We start from the raw sequence: 10,000 nt of genomic DNA on the forward strand, positions 1-10,000 counted from the left end.
ACCCTGTTCATTCACACACACAGACACAAACACCCTAATCACATGATGCATGCAAAACACACACACACACACACACATCACATAATGCATGCAAACACACACACACACACACACCCTCATCGCATACTGCATGTAAACACACACACACACACCCCCTCATCGCATACTGCATGTAAACACACACACACAGCCACATGTAGAAACGGAAACTATTCTACATGCATGGCTTGCTGTCTGGAGCCAGTGAAGCACACGTTCTGTCCTTTTCTCTACACATACGACTCATACATGAAGGTCTAGTTTAGGGATTTCCCCCCCCCCCCCCTCCCCCGATCTCGGTAAGTAGTCACACCAGTAGTACAGATGCATTCTATTCCCTCAATAGATCTGTCATAGAGAGCCGCAGAAACGAGTCCGGAAATCATCGATGCTAACAGTCCTGGTTCTTCACTGTTTTCGCCTATGGGAGTTTTGAATGGGTTTTTGGGCGCGATGCTTCTAATAATCTCTCTGGGCAACGCTGGCTTAATCAAACGCGAACCAGTGTTTAGTAATATCATCTTCACACACGAGGACCACTTTTACGAGTTTTGAAGCTTTTACGTGCCGTTAAAAGGGCGGCTAGCTAGCAAACGGGCTAAATGAGACTACACTGTTGAGTCAATAACGTCACCACTTCAAAGGACGAACACGGAAATTCTCTTTCCCTCACCTGGTTCAGCCCGTTCAGCCCGGGGTAATCAGTGCACATCAACAACAGTCCAGGTTGAGCGCTGACGTGACGTGGAAGCCTATGCGACAGTGTGTAGTTCTGGATTAGTTTAGCTTGAGCTTTTTTACTTCTAGGGCTCGCATTTACGCTACAAAACTCATGAAAGTGGTCCTCATGTGTGAAGATTATCCGACGGAACTCTGGTTCGCGTTTGATTAATCTCGCGTTGCCCAGAGACCGTATTTGAAGCATCGCGGCAAAAACCCATTCAAAAATCCCATAGACAGAAACAGTGAAGAACCAGGATGTCCGGGACTTCCGCGTTCTGACTACAAAAATACGTCATCCCTGCGGCTCTCTATTAAGAGAGGCAGCTTCCTTCCACATTTGCAAGGTGGCTTCCTTGGTCTTGTTTACCCAGGCCGTGGACAGTTCCAGCATAACCACATCCTGAAAGTAACCTAACCATTTCTTAATGTACAGTTTGTGTGGTGGTAACCAACGCTGTACTATCAGCTTCTTAGCTGCAGTTAACCCCATAACCGCCATAACTTGCGTTGTCTCTCACTCAATACCATGTGCCAATCATCATTGAGTAAAAGAAGGATTGGTTCGAGCGGTATAGGCGTGTCAATCATATCGGATAGAATTGATGTCACTTTCTTCCAAAAGTCATAGACCTCTGGGCATTCCCATATCATGTGTTTAAATGTACCAGAGGTATTGAGAGAGCTTAAGGTCTAGTTTAGGGATATAGTGTTAAGGTCTAGTTTAGGGAGTAAGACAACTCAGCTGCAGTGTAGCAACCCCACTTAAATCAATTTGTTTATGGGGCACTCCTGCTTAAAGGTCCTATGTGTAAGAATCTAGAAGCAATTAACATGTATTAAGCTTTTTTTTTTATTGCCAATGAGTGAATGCCTAATACAACTTAAAAAATTAGACCTCTTTCTGTTCAAAAGTGATGCACAAAATTACTCTGACAAATATTATCTTGTGGTTTTAGCTGGCTACCAACGATTGCTTGCATGCTAACGGCTATTTTAGCACAAACCAATTACTATCTCTAGTTAACACTAGCCACACGCGCCACAATAAAGTCCACTAAAATTAGTCGGGTTGCCGTTTGCCAGTTCTTTTCCAGCTAACGTTACGAAGCAACCAACTGCAGATACATGTCTTGGTGGGTCATGATGCTGGCTGCTGCTCGCTCACGCTGTGGGTGCGAGCATGCACGCACAGTGCGAGCAACAGGCTGACTGCAGTACCCTAATGGCCACCGGTGTCAGTAATGCTCAGATCCCCCCCCCCCCCCCCCCCCCCCTTTTTTTTCTGATTCTTACACATAGGCGGGCCTTCTAAGTCATGTGCTATGTGCTGTAGAACCTGTTAAGGCGCCTTCTACTTGATTCATCATCAAGTACGCTGATGATTCCATCATCGTCAGCTTGCTTGATGAGGATGAGGTCGGCCATGGCCAGGTTCTTCATGATTTTCTGTCCTGGTGTGAAGAAGCTTTCCTCCAACTTAAAGGTCTCAAAGACTAAAGAGATTTGTGTTGATTTTAGACGATCCTCCCCGGTTCCCCAGAACAGTGTTGTCCATGGGCAACCAGTAGACATGGTGACCAATTATAAATACCTTGGCACTATTTTTGACAGCAAGTTGAAGTTGGATCTAAACTGTGAAATGCTGTGCAAACAAGGTCAACAACGTCTCTTTTGCCTAAGGAAGCTCGCCAGATTCCAGGTTGACAGGACTCTGATGAAACTGTTTTACTGTGCCTATATCGAGTCTGTAATCTCCTTCTCTATCATCTGCTGGTATGGAAACCTTGGTATTCAAGGGAAGAACTCCCTCGGGAGGATTGTGAGAGCGGCCTCAAAAATAGCCGGAGTAAATTTTAGTAGCCTGGGTCACATTTTTAACAAACAGGTGCTTAAAAAGGCCATGTCCATTCGCATGGACGATACTCATCCTCTCCGCCCAGAGTATGTGCTGCATTTTTATTTTTATTTTCGAATTTCGATTAAAAGTCGACTTTGGCCAGCGAATTTCAAATAGTGTTTTTGCTAGAAATGCCCATCCCTATTAACGTTACAGATCCTGACCAACAACGTGTGTGTGTTGAATTTAACTAGCTGCAGCTGTCAGAAAACGGGCAGAATTACTGGCGGTTGACGTTAGATCTGTGTGGGCTCAATTTTGAACATTAGGTTCAGGAGAGATAGAAACACAGCAGCAGCAGCAGCCTATGTAATGGAGCGACTTCCTTCCTGCTTCCCATTCCGGTTGGTGCATGATTCTCCCCCACGAAGTACAGACGGTATGGCGGAAGCATTTGAAAATTGCGCAAGCCAACTCATCTGTTCTAAGAGACTAATCAACGATGGTCGATGCCATCGTCCATCGTGCCAACCCTAGTTGAGATATTTTGAACTAGAGCAAAGTGGCAAAATCGAGCTATGCGCGTCGCCACGGGTAGCGCTGCCACCTAGTGGAGAAGCGTAGGAAAACAACAGGACAGTGGACACAGAGTTGTTTTACCGCAGATCATGTGTAGGCGCCTTTATTCTCTGGCAGGTCCCAGAGTGCGTTTTACCCTCGGAACAAACTGTCACATTGTGAGTCAGCGCTCAGCTATAACCGTACATCCCCCTGTGGCTGCTGATCCTGTGATAGCAGCTGCATGTATCTTGTACCTATAGCTGTGACCACAGCGTTATCTTTGTATACAGGTTCATCCGTTTGTGAGAAAATGAAACCATCATCATTGGAGGAACTACAATGGGCACACGTCCACAAGAGCCTAGGAAGAGGGGCTAATTGAAACGGAGAAAATTATAGTAGAAATGTACAAGCTCAAAATAGTGTATTCAGTGAGTCTTGAGTAGACAGAAAAGATTTGTGTAATAGTTTGCATTATTGTAGTGCTTCGTAGGCTACCTGCTGGCTATTCAAGCCACATCAACCTGTCCTGATAAGGATTCAGTCTTGTATGCTCATCTGCCTAAGCAGAACTGAAGCTTGAAGCAGGCACAAGCTGAACAGACGCCTAACTGTTCACACAAGAAGCCTTCTCAGCTCCTCTCAGCTCCTCTCAGCGCCTACTCTCACACCTTGAACCCGCCCACGACTCCCACTTGACTTCATGCTTCACGGCTTCAGCGTCAAGCTTGGAAATTCGGCGTCAGGCCTGAGTGATGGCTTCGGCGTGGCGTGGCGTGAGCATGCGTGCGGGCGGTGTGAACGGCTTTGCCTGTTAACAAGGACGCCTAAATGAAACTTGTGGGTTCAGCGTAGGTACAGTAGAGTTTAGGTTGAGCGTTGCTTCGGCGTCCTGTGTGAAGTGAACGGGGGCTTGTTCTTTCTAACCACACGCTTGCACAACATCTATGAGTCATTCTACGAAATTGGTTCAAACTTAGATTTGGAGTTAATTGTTTACGGCTATCTCGTGCATTTTTTCGGTTTCATGAATAGACAATAGAATGATTTACCCTGGGTAAACCCAGCCCCCACGTGACCTGCTCTCAGACTAACCCTGCTCACGAGTCACAAGGTTAGTGACTGAGAACTCTGAGAGCAGGTCACGTGGGGGCTGGGTTTACCCAAGCTAGTGACTGAGCACTCTGAGAGCAGGTCACGTGGGGGCTGGGTTTACCCAGGCTAGTGACTGAGCACTCTGAGAGCAGGTCACGTGGGGGCTGGGTTTACCCAAGCTAGTGACTGAGCACTCTGAGAGCAGGTCACGTGGGGGCTGGGTTTACCCAGGCTAGTGACTGAGCACTCTGAGAGCAGGTCACGTGGGGGCTGGGTTTACCCAAGCTAGTGACTGAGCACTCTGAGAGCAGGTCACGTGGGGGCTGGGTTTACCCAAGCTAGTGACTGAGAACTCTGAGAGCAGGTCACGTGGGGGCTGGGTTTACCCAGGCTAGTGACTGAGCACTCTGAGAGCAGGTCACGTGGGGGCTGGGTTTACCCAAGCTAGTGACTGAGAACTCTGAGAGCAGGTCACGTGGGGGCTGGGTTTACCCAAGCTAGTGACTGAGCACTCTGAGAGCAGGTCACGTGGGGGCTGGGTTTACCCAGGCTAGTGACTGAGCACTCTGAGAGCAGGTCACGTGGGGGCTGGGTTTACCCAAGCTAGTGACTGAGAACTCTGAGAGCAGGTCACGTGGGGGCTGGGTTTACCCAAGCTAGTGACTGAGCACTCTGAGAGCAGGTCACGTGGGGGCTGGGTTTACCCAGGCTAGTGACTGAGCACTCTGAGAGCAGGTCACGTGGGGGCTGGGTTTACCCAGGCTAACAATGATTTGCATAGCTACTTGAGATATCTGTCAGACCTCTGGGGCTCATCGGCGAGCACACGGGGAGCTCCCCACGCACGTCTTTGAACAGTTCACGCCCAGATTTGTTCACACTTAAAGTGGAACTGAACCTGTTCGTCACGTGCATAATGAGTCCGTTTCAGACTGAAAACAGACAAGATGACAGGTTGAGAGGCGGGTCATAGTATGTATCATGTCGATGATTGTATTTGACAATTCTGGGGACTGGATTGGGCTTTGGCCAATCCTGGCGTGTTCCGCCTCCAAATCGAGTGGGATTCAGTGTGTTGTGGCGCTCTCCTCGGGAAGAGCCTTTTGACGGGAGGTTAGTGGCTGAGTGGAGCTCAGCGAGCCGCAGGCAGCCAGCTGCCTTCGTGTTGCCGAGCGGAGAGTGCAGCACGTCGGCCTGGAATCTCCGAAGTGCGACCCCTGACAACCAATTTTTATTGGTTTAATTTACTCCAGTGGTTCTCAAATGGGGGTCCGGGGACCCCCAGGGGTACGTGGCATTTTGCCAGGGGGTCCGCGAAAAGTTTTCAGGAAAATAAAAATGTTTTTTTTTTTTTTTTACAAAAGCTTCATAGTTCAATGGAAATATTTTATGCTTTAAATCTAAAATGGTTCACGGATTACATTCTAATCTAACAAACCTTCAATTTTAAAGTCAGGCACGTTACCGTGGAAACAATTCAGCTTAGCCCAAAATCAGAATGAGGGGGTCCCCGGTATATTTTCTATCTTGTAAGGGGTCCTTGGCTGAAAAACTTTTGAGAACCTCTGATTTAGACCGTGGAAATGCTGTGTTTGTGCCGCGTCATGTGCATAGGGACGGGTGTCTCTGCAAGTTAGTACGTTTGGACACAGGCTAGCAGCACATTGCATGAAAGTAATGGAAAGCCGATTTTTTGGAATTGACACCAGTTATTGAAGGAGAGAGAGGAGCGTGTTGTCCAGGTATTTCCTGATGTGGGAGGTGTGTGCACACACCATAAAACACATCCTGTAAGTGACAAGTGTTGAGTTGGAATTGGTTTCAAAGATCAATTGCAGCATGTTGTGGTTTGAATGACGGCTCATGTCCTCGGGACATTCCATGCAAGTGGGAGGAACTACGCGTAAGGAGGCAGGCACACATGTTACTTCCTGTCAGTACGCCACACGCAAACTCTACAAGAACTTGCAAATGTAAACTTGCCCTACTTTAGTCTGCACACGACGACACCACAAACCCTTTCTTACCATTCTTATTCACACAACTCTTTGCTCGTTTTGCATGTCCCACAAATATTTCACATTGTTGCCTCAATCTAACCCTTTTTGCCATCTTATTGTTTTGATTATTCATTCTCTGTCTCATGTTTTCACTCTTGCTGTTTTTGATTTGGCATCCAACCCCACACCCTTGCTAGGGGAGTGGGTCACTGAGGCTCTCTGTGTGTGTGTGTGTGCGCGCATGTGTGTGTGTGTGCGCGCGCGTGTGTGTGTGTGTGTGTGTGTGTGTGTGTGCGCGCGCGTGTGTGTGTGTGTGCGCGCATGTGTGTGCGTGTGTGTGCGCATGCGCATGTGTGTGTACATGCATGTGTGTATGTGCGAGCGCGCGTGTGTGTGTGTTTGTGTGTGTTTGGATTGAGATTGGGTTACATAGCTGGATTGTGTAATTGCGAGGTGTGTCTCTGCTGTAGGGAGCTGCTGAGCTGTTTCCATTGTTGAGCGAGCAGAACCCGGGTCGGGTGGGTTCTGCAGTACCGTGTGTGTGAGAGCTGGGTGTGATCATCAGAGGCAGAATGTGTGTGAGGGAGTCCAGCGCCAACGCAAGTTTACCGTAAAGAGGGGATTAAAAGCGGATTGTTTTTGGCCTCATTTTGGATGTGTTGTTTTAAATCCAGACTTGCTGAATTCTGCTCCAGGATTGGTTAGTTTTGATTAAAATTACACAAGTGTCAAGAAGAATTGCCTGTTCCCGCTATGCCTTGTTTGGCTGCGTAGATGTTAGTCAGTTGGCCAGGTAAAAAATATAGTAATACAGTAACGCCTTTGATAATGGTGATAACTGCTTTTGTGCTGCATTTTCATTGAGAGGAGAATATCCTCCGTTGGTGAATGACTTGATAGATGCATGCATCACAATGCAATGAATCCTCCACATGTAGACAGTCACACATCATGCTACTTTAGGCCTGAATGAACTAAGGGCTTCATCCCAAAATTAGTTATTCACCCTCTGGAAAGAAATCTGACTGCTTCTCACAAAATGATTGTTTGATGAAGTAAAACTCACTATTATCAATTAATTAACTATCTTGCATCATCTAAAATTGTATCCTTTTTTTATATAGTTAGAGAAATGAACACCAGAAAACACATTTTTTGTATATATAGCGTTTCTGAAGCCGTCATGCATCATGGTTGTCTCCGAGTGGTTGTCTGAAACAAATTATTTATTTTTCCACAGTTTCAAGAGGAGGTGGCCAGTGTCTCAGACAACATAAGAGCAAAGGACACGGATATCAAACTGGACACCTCCCATCATCGCCATCTGCTGAGCTGAAGGCCCGCCGATCTCCAAGCCACCAATAGGGCCAGTCTGAATGCCACTCTAGTCCCACCACCCCTCCTCTTCCTCCATCCGAGCTCCCCTCCTCCTGCCTCACCCACTCTTTCTCTAATCCCCACCGTGTGACTGCTCAGAGATGGATATATCTGGAGATGATACTGAAGTCGGTTGCTACTACAACCGTAGTGTCAAGTTTTTCTACAACAACAGTGACAAGATCATCAGCGACCATTGGCGCAGACGAGACTATGTTGTCGTCACTCTGGGTATGCTGGTCTGTTTCATTGTCATCTTTTCCAACATGTTGGTCATGGCGGCCATCTTCACCAACCGACGCTTTCACTTCCCCATCTACTACCTGCTGGGTAACCTGGCTGCTGCAGACCTCTTCTCAGGTACTGGGCTAATAATACACCTACTGACACTGCTATCATTATCGCTGACACGTTACTTTTAGGGTATTATTACTAGTACTACAAGGTGTACACATAAGGCCATAGTGGTTATTTCTAGAACTAGTTTTAATAGCTACTAGGAGGAATACATACTGTACACCAGGGGTTCCCAAACTTAACTCATTGAGTGCCAGCCACTTTTGGAGAATGGAAGCTCCCAGTGCCAGAGTTTCAGAGCGTTTTCAGTGATTTCTCGAGGCCCACAGAATATTGTGTGATATTACTATGTAAACACCGAACACGCACAAAGAACGAGGAGACTCTCTTCTATCATCTGCAAAAAAAAGTTTATTGATCCCATTTTCCGTTCTTTAGTTATGAGCCGGAGAAGATAGGCTGTTTTGAGCAAAAAGACAGGTTTCAAATTATAAGCTGAGATATTCAGCCTTTTGTGAAATGCAGCATTTCAAGCACATTCACTGACTCTAGCTAATATTTTCTGATGTAGTGACGTGGTGTAGTTCTGTGGAGCCTGCGTGCCCCACCCCCTTCTCCCCCCCTCAGCTGCAAACTCCTCCCCACACGCACCCAGTCTATTTTCGGAGCCTCCGTTTTTGCGCCGGGCGGCTCCCGGCCGTCTCCCAGCGCGACAAGGAAATGCCAAACGGGACTGCAGGGATAGGTTTGGCCCTTCGGCGTCGGGTGCTGCCTTTCTGGCGGGTAATCGTGTGGAGAAACTATATGCAGACAGAGGCAGAGGAGCTCAGTTGTGTGCGCGGATTGACTGATGTTCGCAGCCCGACGTCAGCTGCAGACAGAGCAATCTATATGGCTCTGGCTGCAGCATGCATCGGCTTCTCTTTGATCACGGCTTTTTGCTGCAGTTTTCCGGACCTTTCTGTAATCTGGAGAGCACTGTCGCCACCTAATGAGTCCGTAAAATAGGTTATACACCTTCAATAGCTCCCATATTTGTACAGGAGATGCCTGATGCTTTGATCCACGTCCCACCGTCAAAAAACGCAATTGACGAACATACTCGTCCTTGGCACTCTACGTTACTAAACGAAATGATGAACATACTCGTCCATGGCACTCAATGAGTTAAGAATGCCCACTTTGAAATGTGAAAATCTTCCGGGGCACACCGAACCCTTTAATCACAACTCTGATCAACACACGAGACTAAGATGATGTATTTCCATATATGTTTTTTTATATTATAGAGCCTGTGAATTTGGGCATAAGGGAAATTAATAATCCATCCACATACAGAAACATTTCTGCAAAATACCCAAAAGCGGATTGTCAACATTTTCTCCCCCCTTACTCATCAGAAGTATTTGCATGCATAACACATTTGTTGAGACAAAATGTGATGATCAACAACCGAAGAAATCAATCCACAAGCTATTAATGCTAGGCTGTGAAAAATGCTACATTATCTGTAAAGGGGAGACTCATGGGGTACCTATTGAACCAATTTTCATTCATATAAATTGAGCTGAGAGGTCAAGGGACCACTTTGAAATAGTTTTCCCTTGCCCAAATTTAACCTACGGTTGGAGCGTTATTTAGCCCCCTTTCCAACAAGCTAGCGTGTGTTTGATACCAATCTATGCATTATGTCTTCTAGTTTCTTCTGATAACAGGGTCTCCGCTGTAGCTTTAAAAATGACCCTGCTACAGCCATTTGATTGCCCGTGAAAATCTGTTGGCAGACCACTCGCGGCCCACAGTTTGAGAATCACTGCTGTATACTATATAATATCTACTAGGTACTGTACATACCAGGCAATCTGGTTGCCTTAGACTTCTTATCAGGTACTGGGACTATATCCACGGGGTTTCTCATATCTGCACTTAGGGCTGCTAGACGCACACACTGCATTAGCTGTGTTCTTCATTTACATTAAAACTATATCTTTGCTAATGTTTTCTGCCATTTGGCCGTTTTCTGCCCGAGTGGCAACATTAGGTACGGTAGCTCTAATTTGAATTTCATTGC

At 46.7% G+C, this 10,000-nt stretch overlaps 1 protein-coding gene across 3 annotated transcripts in view; it reads left to right on the top strand.

Moving 5' to 3' along the window:
• The window catches only part of lpar2b (lysophosphatidic acid receptor 2b), a 24,074-nt gene that overhangs the window by 4,215 nt on the left and 9,859 nt on the right, over positions 1-10,000 (top strand). For 2 of the 3 annotated variants that reach the window (XM_083655947.1, XM_083655946.1), the window contains one exon: positions 7,496-7,992. In XM_083655947.1, coding sequence (XP_083512073.1) covers positions 7,734-7,992 — 259 coding nt within the window. In that variant the 5' untranslated portion in view covers positions 7,496-7,733. Of the gene's footprint in view, positions 1-6,853; positions 6,956-7,495; positions 7,993-10,000 lie in introns of those variants that run through there. The other variant, XM_083655948.1, reaches the window with a different exon arrangement.

Source organism: Poromitra crassiceps (assembly GCF_964638095.1).
Source record: "Poromitra crassiceps genome assembly, chromosome: 19".
Classification (NCBI taxonomy): Eukaryota; Metazoa; Chordata; class Actinopteri; order Beryciformes; family Melamphaidae; genus Poromitra; species Poromitra crassiceps.